Source organism: Cyprinodon tularosa, unplaced genomic scaffold, assembly GCF_016077235.1.
Source record: "Cyprinodon tularosa strain WSP-4 unplaced genomic scaffold, ASM1607723v1 ctg1281, whole genome shotgun sequence".
Taxonomy (NCBI): Eukaryota; Metazoa; Chordata; class Actinopteri; order Cyprinodontiformes; family Cyprinodontidae; genus Cyprinodon; species Cyprinodon tularosa.
Genome location: NW_024038094.1, coordinates 26,303 through 42,437, shown reverse-complemented (window position 1 = coordinate 42,437; position 16,135 = coordinate 26,303). Strand labels below are relative to the sequence as shown.

The 16,135-nt window shown below is 44.7% G+C and overlaps 1 protein-coding gene across 1 annotated transcript; it reads right to left on the bottom strand.

Annotated features, from left to right (window-relative positions):
* Positions 1 to 333: 333 nt before the first annotated feature.
* LOC119777848 (collagen alpha-1(I) chain-like) lies at positions 334 to 6,974 on the bottom strand. Its single transcript, XM_038276855.1, has 4 exons — positions 6,747 to 6,974; positions 6,600 to 6,684; positions 4,807 to 4,918; positions 334 to 3,616 (listed from the first exon to the last, which is right to left on the bottom strand). Exons 1-4 carry the CDS (start codon positions 6,972 to 6,974, stop codon positions 334 to 336), a joined length of 3,708 nt encoding a protein of 1,235 aa, XP_038132783.1.
* Between the last annotated feature and the right edge of the window lie 9,161 nt (positions 6,975 to 16,135).

Here is a 16,135-nt window from a genome sequence, read left to right as displayed (position 1 = left end):
GATCAGGTCCTCCCTGCTCCTCTCACCTTCATTAGAGCAGAAACAACGAGCTGCAGGAGCTCAGAGGAACAGGAGGACCTGAAGGAAACATCTGGAAGGTTTCTACTGACCAGAGCTGAACTACACTGGTCTGCTGACAGGGAAGCTCTGGATCTGTTCTCAGAAGGTCCAGGATCAGCAGCAATCCCTGCTGAGGCGTTAGAGGTAGGAGGTCCAGGATCAGCAGCAATCCCTGCTGAGGTGTTAGAGGTAGGAGGTCCAGGATCAGCAGCAATCCCTGCTGAGGTGTTAGCGGTAGGAGGTTCAGGATCAGGAGCAATCCCTGCTGAGGCATTAGGTAGGAGGTCCAGGATCAGCAGCAATCCCTGCTGAGGTGATAGAGGTAGGAGGTCCAGGATCAGCAGCAATCCCTGCTGAGGTGTTGGAGGTAGGAGGTCCAGGATCAGCAGCAATCCCTGATGAGGTGATAGAGGTAGGAGGTCCAGGATCAGCAGCAATCCCTGCTGAGGTGATAGAGGTAGGCGGTCCAGGATCAGCAGCAATCCCTGCTGAGGTGATAGAGGTAGGCGGTCCAGGATCAGCAGCAATCCCTGCATAGGTGATAGAGGTAGGCGGTCCAGGATCAGCAGCAATCCCTGCATAGGTGATAGAGGTAGGCGGTCCAGGATCAGCAGCAATCCCTGCTGAGGCGATAGAGGTAGGAGGTCCAGGATCAGCAGCAATCCCTGCTGAGGTGATAGAGGTAGGAGGTCCAGGATCAGCAGCAATCCCTGCTGAGGTGATAGAGGTAGGCGGTCCAGGATCAGCAGCAATCCCTGCTGAGGCGATAGATGTAGGAGGTCCAGGATCAGCAGCAATCCCTGCTGAGGCGATAGAGGTAGGAGGTCCAGGATCAGCAGCAATCCCTGCTGAGGTGTTGGAGGTAGGAGGTCCAGGATCAGCAGCAATCCCTGATGAGGTGATAGAGGTAGGAGGTCCAGGATCAGCAGCAATCCCTGCTGAGGTGATAGAGGTAGGCGGTCCAGGATCAGCAGCAATCCCTGCATAGGTGATAGAGGTAGGCGGTCCAGGATCAGCAGCAATCCCTGCTGAGGCGATAGAGGTAGGAGGTCCAGGATCAGCAGCAATCCCTGCTGAGGTGATAGAGGTAGGCGGTCCAGGATCAGCAGCAATCCCTGCTGAGGTGATAGAGGTAGGCGGTCCAGGATCAGCAGCAATCCCTGCTGAGGCGATAGATGTAGGAGGTCCAGGATCAGCAGCAATCCCTGCTGAGGCGATAGAGGTAGGAGGTCCAGGATCAGCAGCAATCCCTGCTGAGGCGATAGAGGTAGGAGGTCCAGGATCAGCAGCAATCCCTGCATAGGTGATAGAGGTAGGCGGTCCAGGATCAGCAGCAATCCCTGCATAGGTGATAGAGGTAGGCGGTCCAGGATCAGCAGCAATCCCTGCATAGGTGATAGAGGTAGGAGGTCCAGGATCAGCAGCAATCCCTGCTGAGGTGATAGAGGTAGGAGGTCCAGGATCAGGAGCAATCCCTGCTGAGGCGATAGAGGTAGGAGGTCCAGGATCAGGAGCAATCCCTGCTGAGGTGATAGAGGTAGGCGGTCCAGGATCAGCAGCAATCCCTGCATAGGTGATAGAGGTAGGCGGTCCAGGATCAGCAGCAATCCCTGCTGAGGCGATAGAGGTAGGAGGTCCAGGATCAGCAGCAATCCCTGCTGAGGTGATAGAGGTAGGAGGTCCAGGATCAGGAGCAATCCCTGCTGAGGTGATAGAGGTAGGAGGTCCAGGATCAGCAGCAATCCCTGCTGAGGTGATAGAGGTAGGAGGTCCAGGATCAGGAGCAATCCCTGCTGAGGCGATAGAGGTAGGAGGTCCAGGATCAGCAGCAATCCCTGCTGAGGTGATAGAGGTAGGAGGTCCAGGATCAGGAGCAATCCCTGCTGAGGCGATAGAGGTAGGAGGTCCAGGATCAGGAGCAATCCCTGCTGAGGCGATAGAGGTAGGAGGTCCAGGATCAGCAGCAATCCCTGCTGAGGTGATAGAGGTAGGAGGTCCAGGATCAGGAGCAATCCCTGCTGAGGTGATAGAGGTAGGAGGTCCAGGATCAGCAGCAATCCCTGCTGAGGTGATAGAGGTAGGAGGTCCAGGATCAGGAGCAATCCCTGCTGAGGCGATAGAGGTAGGAGGTCCAGGATCAGCAGCAATCCCTGCTGAGGTGATAGAGGTAGGAGGTCCAGGATCAGGAGCAATCCCTGCTGAGGCGATAGAGGTAGGAGGTCCAGGATCAGGAGCAATCCCTGCTGAGGCGATAGAGGTAGGAGGTCCAGGATCAGCAGCAATACCTGCTGAGGTGATAGAGGTAGGAGGTCCAGGATCAGCAGCAATCCCTGCTGAGGCATTAGAGGTAGGAGGTCCAGGATCAGCAGCAATCCCTGCTGAGGTGATAGAGGTAGGAGGTCCAGGATCAGGAGCAATCCCTGCTGAGGCGATAGAGGTAGGAGGTCCAGGATCAGGAGCAATCCCTGCTGAGGCGATAGAGGTAGGAGGTCCAGGATCAGCAGCAATACCTGCTGAGGTGATAGAGGTAGGAGGTCCAGGATCAGGAGCAATCCCTGCTGAGGTGATAGAGGTAGGAGGTCCAGGATCAGGAGCAATCCCTGCTGAGGCGATAGAGGTAGGAGGTCCAGGATCAGCAGCAATCCCTGCTGAGGTGTTAGAGGTAGGAGGTCCAGGATCAGCAGCAATCCCTGCTGAGGCGTTAGAGGTAGGAGGTCCAGGATCAGGAGCAATCCCTGCTGAGGCGATAGAGGTAGGAGGTCCAGGATCAGCAGCAATCCCTGCTGAGGTGATAGAGGTAGGAGGTCCAGGATCAGCAGCAATCCCTGCTGAGGCGTTAGAGGTAGGAGGTCCAGGATCAGGAGCAATCCCTGCTGAGGCGATAGAGGTAGGAGGTCCAGGATCAGCAGTAATCCCTGCTGAGGTGATAGAGGTAGGAGGTCCAGGATCAGCAGCAATCCCTGCTGAGGTGATAGAGGTAGGAGGTCCAGGATCAGGAGCAATCCCTGCTGAGGTGATAGAGGTAGGCGGTCCAGGATCAGCAGCAATCCCTGCATAGGTGATAGAGGTAGGCGGTCCAGGATCAGCAGCAATCCCTGCTGAGGCGATAGAGGTAGGAGGTCCAGGATCAGCAGCAATCCCTGCTGAGGTGATAGAGGTAGGAGGTCCAGGATCAGCAGTAATCCCTGCTGAGGTGATAGAGGTAGGAGGTCCAGGATCAGCAGCAATCCCTGCTGAGGCGTTAGAGGTAGGAGGTCCAGGATCAGGAGCAATCCCTGCTGAGGCGATAGAGGTAGGAGGTCCAGGATCAGCAGCAATCCCTGCTGAGGTGTTAGAGGTAGGAGGTCCAGGATCAGCAGCAATCCCTGCTGAGGCGATAGAGGTAGGAGGTCCAGGATCAGAAGCAATCCCTGCTGAGGCGATAGAGGTAGGAGGTCCAGGATCAGCAGCAATCCCTGCTGAGGCGATAGAGGTAGGAGGTCCAGGATCAGCAGCAATCCCTGCTGAGGCGATAGAGGTAGGAGGTCCAGCTGCTGCAGACTGGTGGATGAAGGTCCTACAGATGCAGGGCAAAGGTCACCAGCAGCAATCCTCTCTAGTATCCTGTCTGAGCCCAGATTTCCCATCATCCCTCTCTGCTCAGCAGAGCAGCGCCTACAGCCTCCATGGTTCCTCCTCCTCCCTCTGCTCTGAGCTCCAGGCAGCAACCAGCGTATTATTAATGGGAGGAATTGACTGCTTCTCTTAATGTCGTAGGGAAGCGGCCGTTCCAACCAGTGGTGCCCGACTTTACACGAGTGAATAAAGGGAGTGTGATTGGTCGTTTATCAAGGGGGCGGGATTGCTGTGGCTGAAGGTTTGCAACCAAGTTCGATTGTGGCCGGTTAATCGGACGTATCTTGCTAACCAGTTAGCAACTTAGTGCTAGCAGGTTCTGTCGAGTTAAATAAATATGAGCGCTGAGGGTTGATATTACAGGAAGGAAAGGTTTATTTTCTCTGCAGAGGAGAACATGGCGACCAGCCTGAATGCAGTCAGTGAAGCTCTGAGGCTGCAGCATTCTCACCAGAAAAAGAGGACTACACACATTTAGCTCTTCAAAGGACAGAGATAACAATTATCTATTCACACCACCACCTGAGAATCTTATAAGGAGATAACTTCCTTTCATCTCAGCAAGGCTTCCAAGCAACCACCCCCATTCAGGAAATACATCAAAACATAAATGAGTAAAATATTAGCAAAAACATTTGAAGCTGTACATGGACATTTGGATGTCTATATTTGGACAGTATAAAACCACTTTGAGTCCAGTTACCTAATTTCTGAACATTATAATGCATATAATTAATTAATTTTTGTTAATAATTAACCACCAGCAAATTGTTGCAGCAACCTGATCAACTAGTTTATATTCATCTGGTTCACCTCTGGACTGAAACAGATACTGACCCAACAGCAACAAGGCAAAAGAAGCCCCATCTCCATGGGAACCCCATCTTTGCTACCATCTTTGCGTGGTCAGGAGCACTTGGAATGGTCATTTCCACATTGGACCCGCCCAGTTTGTCTCTCTGATGACTGATGAACACCCAGCTCCCTGGTCTCACTGCTTGTCTTCGTCTGCTTCTTTAGCCTGGTCTGGTACTCTGCCTGTGGACGTCTCGCAGTGGGAAGCATGGACCCAGGTGGTTCTATCAGTGGCCTTTACTGCTGTGCAGGTGGTCAGCAACACCTGGAATGGACCCATCCACCTCCAGGATCTCCAATCTTCCTCCTGGCTGTAAATCCTGGAATGTGTTAGTAACTGGTGCAGGGAGACCTCCCTGTGTCTGCTCCCTCACCACCTTCAGCTGAGCTATAAGAGAAATGCATTAATTAACCATTTTATCATCATATGCAGCTGTAGATGTTCTAGGAGTGTCTGGCAGTCCTGCAAAGAGAATAAAAAAAAGCTTGAGGTTAGATTTTTTACGGCGGCGCATGCGCATCAAAGCAATCTGTAGTGCTTAGACCCAATCAGACCCGTTTCTTCCCAGATCTAATTTCTCTTTCAGCAGCTCCTCCGTTCTGTGGATGGTAGACACAATGCCTCATTAGGTTAACATTAAATGTGTTGGAATATTTCACTTGCTAAATGTTAGGCTTCAATCCATCTTGAAAACATCTCTAAATCATTAAGCAACATTCCTTTCCTTCACATGGAGTTAGTTCCATAAAATCTATCATTAGATGTTGAAATGGAGCATCAGCTGTTTTTGTGGCTCCCTGGCCCGTCATTTTCTATCCTTTAGAAATGTTGTGACTTGCACAAAATAAGCAATCTTTACATAACTTTGTTGCTATTTGAGAAAAATGTACTGTTAATCAATTTTTATCCATCCATTTCCTAGTCCTCCCTTTTGACGCATGGTCCCCCATGGGTCAAAACACAAAAAGGGACGGAAAAAAATATTTTAGGTTACCAGAAAAAGAAAGAAAAGTAAAGTCTAAAAGCTCCATTAGTCCAGTTCGGATAACAAAGGACCTTATTTTAGCAGAAGGTGGGGGCATGCAGCCGGCTCTTTAGCAGCCCTGCAGCTCACAGGTTTTGGGCAGACAGCTCAGTAAATAGTTCAGCCTCATAAATCAGCTTAAAAGGAATGATGAAGATTTAAGAAAAAAGAAGGAATAATAAAAAGCTAGACTGAGATAGCTTGAATAACTAAACTGAAGTATTTAATGATAGCAACATCGTATTGATTTAAATATCATTAGTAAATTTTATATGATTATATAAACCCTTTATATAAATATAAGGTGGGGGTAGGAAAGGGGTCAGATTAGAATCACCCACAGTGTCTGAAGCAATGCTGGGATAGCAGCGTAGTAACCTTCACAAACGAGCAGAATATGGACAGTCCTGTTATTACAACATTTCATTTGGAGAAGTAAAGGTAACTATTGACAATTTGGTACCAAATTATTGGAGCAATACGAAACTATCAGCCTCCCTGCTCATCCACCATTCATGGTTAAACAGAGAGAGTGGACTGGAAAACACCAGAGTGGAAACCATTACAAATTTTCTTAGACGCCTTCGGTGATAAAATATAACAATAATAAAAAACTCTCCAGAGGTTATATATTATAAGGTGAGGAAATAGGCTTGTTTTATATTAGATAATCCTCAGAGATCTCTAACGCAGCACATTATTAAAGAAAAGGTACCTATAGATAAGAGAAAGATAGAAAATGTTGCTATGATACCGTATATCAGAGAAAGCTAATTAAAACCTGACCAAACTGTTATTGAGAGTTTTAGTTACTGGATATCCGTTATTTGATGAAAAAGGAATATCAATTCAAACATGAGATCAGCAACTCACCGGAGTAAAACAAAAATTATCAGGAAACTAATATTCCGTATGTCTCTAAAATGTACTTAGTGTGTGTGTTACTTGCAGTCTGTTTGAACCAGGAGTTGCTCCAACGATAGATTATGAGGACAGGTTCTGACTGAGGAACAGAGTCTAGTTCTACTCTCTACAGGGTCCAACCGGTCTTCATGGATCTGGAGAAGGCATCCAGGTGGAGATCCACAGATGGATCGGTGCTGCTGCTATAATCCAGACGCTGCTCCATCTGCTGGGAGAGAAGGCAAAGCTCTGATTTAGTGGTCGGTGTACGTTCCTAACCTCACCTACGGTCACTAATCTGGACCAGGACCCAAAGAACCAGATCCTGGATCCAGGAGGCCTCTGCAGGAGGCTGGGCTCTCCCTCAGAGAGAGGGTCAGAGTAGAGCTGCTTCTCCTCCAGAGGAGTCAGCTGAGGAGGATCATCTTTATCTGATGGACGCCTCCCTCTGAGGGACGTCCCACCAGCAGGAGGACCAGGACACCATGGAGGGACTATGGGTGCGTTCCAATTCATGGGCTGCGTCCTCAGACGGCCAGATTAGAAGGCCGATGACGTCATAGCACGGCGCCGAGGTCTGGTCGGATTCCAAGAGTCCTCGTTATGCGGCCTTAAAATGCGTCCTTCTTTTTGCCTGATTTGAAGGACGGGTCTGATGTATCCTCGGTATTCTTGGTTATCCCAGGATTCATTGCGAGACCAAGCAAGCTGTGATCAGAGGAAAGGTTACTTGGCGCCGAACAGTGGTGAAAATTGGAAGTTCAGTTTAATATAATCCAGTCTGTGAATAGTTCCGTCTGAAATGAATGAAAATAGTTGTTTTAATGGTTATAGAGTCAGATATGTGGCGGTAATGTTTGGTTTATCTAAAGGGTTTAATCTGTTACTGTGTAAATGGGTTTGGCTGGAATTTAAGGACAGATTCTAATAGATCTGCAGGGGGGGGACTATAAATCTGATAGGAGTTAAATTTTTTATTGCTGTTTTGCACAATATGCTTAACTACGTATTTTTTGTTGTTGAATAATAGAGATTTTGCAGATATATTATTTATAGATACATTGTTTAGATTTACTTATATATTTCTACCACTTTTATAGAATAGAATAGAAAATCCCTTTATTGTCCCACAATGGGCAAATTTACAGCAGCAGAAAGATTATTGAAAATGGTTAAAAGTTAAAAACCTCTGAGTGTTTTTCTCTCTAGCAAAGAGATATTTAGGATTTTTCTCAGACTCAGATCCTGGAGGGAAAAACTAATCTAGATTCTGTCCAATCAGTTGATGGTAGGAACGTCTCTCGCTACATAAACACAACGAGGAATAAATAAAATTAGATTGAATGCTTTTGGTGTTTTTATCATCAGGTTAAATGAAGGACGTCTCACTGATAATCTAATTAACCAACATTTGATCTAAACTGCAGAACTATCCTCCCATCTGAATACAGCTGATGAACATTAACGTCTTCTTATTCTCACCAATGACTGGATGGTTTGATTAAACAGGAAAATGTTTTATGCAAAGCAAAGGAAATGTTTAATGCTGGTTTTCTTTTTACATAATTTTTGGTGCATTTTGGATTCATTCCTCTAATGAAGTCATTCAGAGCTTTAAAGCTTTAGAGGAGAAAAAAGATGGAGGCATCAAGAAGGAAAGGAAATAAACGCCCATTTAATGTTGGATGCTGATCTAGTTCTCTAGTTCTAGACCTATTTGTAGATCTGAGGGTCTCATTCTGAATAATGTGTGGATTTGAACTTTGGTTCTCAGCTTCTTTCATTCAATGATGCTAAAACATGAATGTTTGTTCCTGTTTGTGTGTTTGGAGAATTCAGAGCGTAGATGGATCCATGGTTCTCCTGGGGTTTGTTACTATAGACCCCCAATACACTGAAGAAACTTTAGAGTCTGAATTAATCTGGTGCTTCCTTCTTTGGATTACATGGATTATTTTCATCTGTTACCTATTTGATCTGTTTCTGGATTATTGCATCATTATATTGAAAAGCTAAATGGAAGGTAACTTGCTCCAACCTGCATTAAATTTAAAGTGAAACTATGAGGAACCAGAATGCCCCCACCTTTCCTCATATCTGATCTAGACTGGATCCAACAGAACCAGTAGAACTGGACCTGAAGCCTCCAACCAGCAGAGAGTTTCTGCAATATGAAATTGTGTTTTGTTCAGCTCTCGTGACATTTCCATTTTATAAAGTGCAGACATGATCAACTAGCACTAAATTGGTGAATTAGAAACGACGCTGTCAAGGAACGCTATGGACAGAGGAAACATGCAAGAGGAGGAGAGTTTAGTGTCAGAGGTCGTGGATGAGTCTCCTCCGTCATCCATTTTTTATTTAGAGGAGGAAAGCGGGGACGAAGATGAAGGTTGAATATAACCCACAGTTGCGGTCAGCAGGTGTTTTAATTAAACCGATGATTTATTCTTGTTTTTATGGCAGATCTTCATCTTGACTGATAAATTAACTCTATGTGTATCTCCTCACACAACATTACAGATTAAACATTTAATTACAACTAAAATAATAAGTTTGAATATAAACCCACAGTAGCGGTCAGCAGGTGTTTGAACCCACAGCTTCAGAGCTTCTCTCCATCTCTGCTCTGCTTCCTGTTTTCCAGCTGAACTTTAATAAAGGAGCATTAATTACAGACTGCATGTCTGCAGCAACGCTGGAGAATAAAGCTTGTAGATCTGAGCTGCTCAGCTGGAAAACACACAGGAACCTGAAAGGCTAAATGAAAGGTAACTTACTCCAACCTGCATTACATTCAGAAGTGAAACTATGAGGAACCAGAACGCCCCCACCTTTCCTCATATCTGATCTGATCTGGACTGGATCCAACAGAACCAGTAGAACAGGACCTGAAGCCTCCACCCAGCAGAGAGTTTCTGCAATATGAAATTGCGTTTTGGTCAGCTCTCGTGACATTTCCATTTTATAAAGCATAGAAATGATCAAGTAGCACTAAATTGGTCAGCAGCTGATCCAGTTCTGAGCCCAGAGGTTCTGGTCCTCCTGCCAGAAGCCGTTCTCCTCCCAGTGATCAGAGAGCTGAGTGGCGTTCAGTTCCTCCCTCCCTCCCTCCCTCCTCCTGTGGGTGAGAGCTGCTGCTTCCTGGAGGTGTAGAGACGGTGAAGTGTTGTCAGAGAGTCAGGAGGTGATCAGCTGCTGGGAGCTGATGTCCTCCAGGGCTCTGAAAGGTTCTCCTAGTTGCTCCTGGTTGCTCTCTGACAGGAAGATGATGAAGATGTTGGTGGCGTTTGGGATCCTGCTGCACGGTAAGATCAGCTTCCTCTCTCATCATCATCCTCAGTCTTTCCTTAGACTTACATAGCTTTTATTCTCATTATTGTATACACCGACTGTTTGCAATAATGAGATTGTGTTTTGTTCAGCTTTCATGACATTTCCATTTTATAAAGTGCAGAAATGATCAAATGTAAACAATGTGGGAGAAAAAAACACATTGATCTGGAAGTTCAGAGAATTAATATATATGGTGCCAATATGCAGTATTTTCCTCTTTAATGTGTAAAGTCTTAGCTTAGATAAAGAATACAATATGACTTTATAATACTATAAAATAATGCCAACTAAATGTTTGGCTGGATCATGAGTGAAGGAGTCATTTCCATCTATAACCCAGGAGCTCAGGTTTCACCTTTAAACAGCATCCAGTCCAGCATTAAGCCTGAAGTCCAGTCATCTCAGAACCATCCGTCCTCAATGGTCCGTTTGTCCTCATCTGATGTTTATTTCACTGGTTTAATATTGAGAAAAGTTTCTTCCTGGAACTCCTGCTGTAAATAACCTTTATAGACATACATGTTCAATAAACGGCTGAGAGGAAAAAAAATCACTGTTAAGATCTGGAGGAAAATCCAGAAACAGAGAAAAATAATCCGACTGAATCCATGAAGACCTTTATGCCATAAAATCTAGACACAGATCGTAAATCCATTAATATGAGGCCCACCACCGTGGCGTCGTCTGCAAACTTCACCATGTGATTGGTGGTGAACCTGGGGACGCAGCCGTGTGTCATCAGGGTGAACAGCAGGGGGCTCAGAACGCAGCCCTGAGGGGAGGGGCTTAGACTGATGACATCCGAGGCGTTCTGTCCGACCCGGACTGACTAAGGTCTGTTGGTGAGGAAGTCTAGCAGCCAATAGCAGAGGGGTGTATTGAAGCCCAGTTGTTCCAGTTTGCCCATCAGATGCTGTGGGATGATGGTGCTGAAAGCTGAACTGAAGTCCAGGAACAGCATCCGCACCTGGGTGTTCTTCTCCTCCAGGTGTTCCAGGCTCAGGTGGAGAGCAGCAGAGATGGCGTCCTCAGTGGAGCGGTTCCATCGGTAGGCGAACTGGAACGGGTGGAATGTTGGCGGCAGACTGGAGACGATGTGTTCTTTAACCAGCCTTTGGAAGCACTTCATCATGATGGGAGTCAGAGCGACAGGCCGCTAATCATTGAGGGAGGCGACCTGAGGCTTCTTTGGGACTGGAATAATGGAGGCAGACTGGAAGCATGCTGGCACTATGGATTGGTCCAGCCAGGTGTTAAAGATGTCTGTGAGGACACCAGCCAGCTGATCTGACCACTCCTTATACACCTGCCCAGGTATGTTACAGGCCCCGGGGCCTTCCTTGGGTTGACTCTCCTCAGAGTTTTCCTCCCTTCAGCTACGTCCAGGTTTAGTGGCTCCTCCCCCTGGTGTGGAACAGCTTTCACTGCTGGAGGCTGTTTAGTGCCTCAATCCTTCCAAAGAAGTTGTTCAGTTCATTTAGGAAGTCGGTGTTTGCTGCATCTACCGGGGGGGAGGGTGTGTTGTAGTCTGCGATCATCCAAATGCCTTTCCACATTCTCCTGGTGTTGCGGTCATCATCGAATAGATCCTGGATCTTCTGGCTGTGGTTCTTCTCTGATCTGATGGAACGGTTTAGGTTGGCATGCGCTGTTCTCAGAGCCTCTTTATCAACAGACCTGAAAGCTGAGTTCAGTGCTTTTAGCGATTTCTGCACCTCTCCATTTATCCAGGGTGGTTGGTTGGCCCGGGTGGTGATGTTCTTTTTAATGCTGACGTCCTCAATGCATTTGTTGATGTAGGCTGACACGGTTATGGCATACTCACCAATATTCAATTTGTCATATGTGGCTGCAGCCTTGAAGATGTTCCAGTCAGAGCATTCAAAAAAGTCTTGGAGCGAACCCTGGCCTTATCAGTTGTAACAAAATTCAAAGACAGTATTTTCCCATAACAGAGAGAAATGAATTTCTTTTTAGTGAGTACATCTTCATTAAATTTAAGAAGAACCTAAATAGAGTTCAAAACAGGTTGGTTGACTGGGAATTTAAGAGAATTTACAAAATGTCTCACTTGTAAAAACCCAAAAAAGTGTTTTTGTGGTATATTATACTGAGTTTGAATTTGTTTAAAGGACATAAAACTACCTTTTTTAAATAAATTACAAACAAGTCTAATTTTATTAGAATGCCAATCATCAAATGCACTAATGACAATACCTGGAGGGAAAGCTTGGTTCCTAATTAGAGGTTGCAGTGCACTAGAAAAATCTCTTCTTCCAATGTGGGCAGCAATATTACGCCAAACCTTGAGTGTACGCATCAAAATTGAGTTGTTTCTGACACCCAGTGGAAGTACCGCTGACTCAATAGATAACAGAACAAGAAGAGAAAGAGGGTCACAGCACCAAGGATCTACAGGTGGCTCACCTAGATGTAAAAAAGAATGTAAATTATCTGTACATGGCGAGCCCAGTAATAATAAAGGTTAGGAAGACCCTTTCCCCCCCTTCATAAAAAAGGAAAATTTAAAAAAACCCAAATTTTTCCAGATTTCCCTTTCCATGCCATAAAAAATTTAGAAAAACCATCCTTTCAATCTCTGAAATTTTTTTTTTGGGTGATTCTAGAGGGGGCAGCAAAAAAGAAAGGGATATGAAAATTCTAGTGTGGGGGAAACTGTTCTCCCAAAACGACTTAAAATTGAACCCAAAGTCTTAAAAAAATTAAAAAGGGTTCCCAAAAGCTGTGGGAAAATTCTTCAGACAACCTGTTTAAAAAAATTTAGGCAGAAGGCAATTTGAGTCCGGGTCCGGAGAATTTTTTAAATTTAAGAACACAAAGGGGGGGAGGGGGGGGGGGGGGGGGGACCAATGAGCAACAACAACTGACTTAAAAGCGGGAAAAAGGGGCCCCCCTTTTATTCCCCCCAAAGGGTTTTGGGGCTCTTTCATCTTGGGGGAAGCCCTTTCCCTTTAAACCCAAAATTTTAATTTTTTAAATTTGAAGCCTTTCTTTGATTTCAAAGCTTTTTCCTTCCCCAGTCAAAATGACAATTTCTTGTAAAATCATGATGACATCTAGGGGCATTTAAAAATTCAAAAACCCCAATCATATTTCCTTAAATCATCAATATGTCAAAAAAAATTTTTTTCATCCAGGGGGAACTTTTTAAATCAAAAATATTTAAAAATCAAAAAGGTCCAAAACCCTTTTTTTTTTAAAAGTCCAAGGTCCCGGAAACCTTTTCCCTTAATTTTTGCGATAGAAAACTGGCAGATGACAACCCCCAAAAAAATTCAAAATTTAAAAGTTTAAAGCCTTAAAAGGGGGGGTGAAAGGCCGGGGGAAACCAACCCAAATTTTTCAATGTTTTTCTGGTCTTAAAAGACCAGGCCCAAAAATTTCTTGAAAACCCTGGTTTTTCAAAAGGCCCTAAAAATTGGCCTTGGCCCCCTTTCTTTTCCCGGGGCCCCCGTCCTTTCTCGGTGGTTTTCCAACCGGGCCCTCATCTCCCAACTTCAAGGGCCCATTTTGAAAAAGGCCTTTACCCCACACTTCTTTTCCTATCCTCCATATTCGGGGGGGCCACATTCTTTTTGGACTTTTGGACCTTATAAAAATAAATGTATTTTATTTTGTAAAAACATTTTTTCAAAATGTAAAAAAATGTACCCAAATTTATATTCTAAATCATTGGTGAAAAAATTAAAAATTTTTCTTCATCGTTCCCCCCTGTATCCGAAAAGGACACCAAGTGAATCTAAAAAGGTGTTTTGCAAAATAAAATTTATATACAAAAAAATGTGTTTTTTAAAAAATTTAACTGCTGGTTATATATTTTGCACACCCAAAACAAAAAGTGAATTTAAAAACCCCACCATATATTTTATAGTTGAGGGGGATAAAAAATGTGGTGTTTTAACAGGGATAAAGTGAAAAAAAAAATGAAAAAAAATGGAGAACGCCCTTAAAAAAGGGGGGTTTCCCACCCCTTGGGCCTTAAACTTTTAACAAAGGGCTACCTCTTGTTTTAACTTTTTTTAAAGAAGGGGGTTTTTTTCGGGGTTATTGTTTTCCTAAGGAAAAGTAGGGGAAAACCCCAAATCCCCCAAGAAAATTTCATTCCCCTCTTCACTAGCATTCCCCCCCGCAAGGTGAAATTACACCCCCCAATTAAAACTAACCAAGGGGCCAACCCCATCAATCCCGGGGGAAACAATGCCAGGCAAAAAAAAACATCAATTCTAATGGTCAATAAAAAACCAAAATCTTTAAACAACCCACAAAAAAATAAAGTAACCATTGGGGCCATCCCCCTTTCCCATAAGAACTTTCCCCGTCAAATTTTTTTTTTTAAATTTGGGGCATTAATACCAAAAATTTATTCTGCAGTTTTTTTTACATGGGTTAATTCATAATAAATTAAAAAATTAAAAGCTTTGTCCTTTTAAAAACCAGTTTTGGGTGTTGGGGTTTGGGTAATAATTTTTTCGGGCCCCCCTGGGGGGGGAGTAGGGGACCCTTTCCGCTTTTTTGTTTAAAAGGCGGTCAGCTGCGGGCCAGCTCCCTTTGAAAGGGTGATTTATTTTCTGCCGGGGCCTTTTTTGAATTTTGACGTTTTCAGCTTTCCCCAATTTTTCCCCTGGGGTAAAACCCTTTGATTTCCCTCCCTTTTCCCCGGGCGGGGCGAATCTTTTCAAAGGGACTGAAAAAAACGGGGGTTTTTGGGGGAGGGCTTTAAACCCCTTCATAAATTTTGGGAAATAAATTTTTCCCCGTGCTCATAAAGTTGATTTTCGGGCTAAGGTCATTGTCTTTTTCATACTTTCCAGAGGATTGACCCCAAGGGAACCTTGCAACCGTGGCGAGATTCCTCGGGGGTGAGACCATCCCGAAAAAGGACAACGTAGGGGCGGGTTCTGGGGGGGGAGGCGGGGCCTCATCTCTTTTACCCCTCGGCCAGCACGCCTAAGAAGATGGCAGCTCCTAAAAGTGATCTGAGGGGCGGAAAACCCGGGTTCCTTCTGGGAGGGCAGGGGTTTGTTTTTTTGGGCCCAAAAATCAAATTCCCTGGGGTTTCCCCTTTAAAATGGGCGGGTTTGGAACTTTTTGGGCCTCCCTGTAGGTGATGTGGTTGATAAATTCCCCGGCCCCGTGCCCCCCTGAGGTGTTTATCAGGGGTCGGCCCCACCCCGGGGGGGGGGGTGCCACGCCTTTGGCCCCCCCCTGCAAAATCTTCGGGCCCTTGCCTGGGGGAACCAATTGGGACCCCTGGGGGCCTTACTGTTTACTTGTGTCCCTACCAAACCGCATTTTTTTGGGGGGGTCCCGGGGGGGCTTTTTCCCACCAAATCCCAATTGGCCCCCTAGGTTTGGGATTATTGTTTTTTGGGGGGAAAAGGGGCCCCAAAAATTAAGTCCCTTTCCCCTATTTATCTCTTTAAGGGCCCCGGCCAAATTTTTCCTTTTTAAATCGGGCATTTGGAGACATAGTGAGCAAAATTTATTTTTCCATTATGACAAATTTTTTTCCCTAAAACCCCTTTAAAATTTCACCCATGAAAATTACAAATTTTCTAAGTGATTTAAGAAAATTTTAATTCATAAATTAGGGCTTTGTTAATATATTTTTATAAAACAATTTTTTTTAAAAATTTAAAAAGAAATGCACAAAACCTAAAAGGGGGTGGGGGGAAAAAATTCTTTGGGTTTTTAATGTTTTTATATGATTTAAGTCCAAAAACTGTATTTTCCAAAATTTGGGGAAACCCTTCCGTTTTAACACTTACAAAAAAGCTTTGAGAAAACCCCCCGAAAAAGGGGGTATGACTAAAAAATTTAATTTATCATTTTGTTTAATATTATCGCTCCCAAAGACCCAAAATTTCCCTTTTTCCCTTTAAAAGGGATTTTTTCCACAACCCCAAAATGATTTTTAAAAACCAATCCCAGAATTTTCCCTTCAACTGAGTGTTCCAATTAGCCCTTGGGGGCACATGTTTAAATCCCCTTCTTTTGCTTTTCATTTTTTTAAAAGTTTCCTGCTTTTTGGGGCTGCCATTTCCCTCATTTTTTTTTCTTGGGGTTTTTTAAAGAAACAAAATCTTTTTTCCCTTTTTAATTTTCAAAATTCCTTGGTTCCACCCCAAAAATGGAAAGTTTCTTGGGAACGAAAACCCTTATTTCTCCCGGGGGAACCCTTTTTAAAAGTGAGTAGCAGGGAAATTGTTTTTTTCCCCAACCCAAATAAACTTTATTATAAAATTTTAATAAACCTTTGTTTTTAAAAACCAAAGGAAAATTTAAAACCCATTTTACTTTTGGGCAAAAGCTTTTTAAAA

Bases quoted from the DNA above. Each gene is read 5' to 3' on its own strand.
- LOC119777848 (XM_038276855.1), bottom strand. From the start codon at position 6,974: ATGAATTGGAACGCACCCATAGTCCCTCCATGGTGTCCTGGTCCTCCT. The intron at 6,685-6,746 runs GTAGGTGAGGTT...CTCTCCCAGCAG, and splicing joins CCTGGTCCAGATTAGTGACC to ATGGAGCAGCGTCTGGATTA. The intron at 3,617-4,806 runs GTCCATTCCAGG...CTGCATCTGTAG, and splicing joins GAGATCCTGGAGGTGGATGG to GACCTTCATCCACCAGTCTG.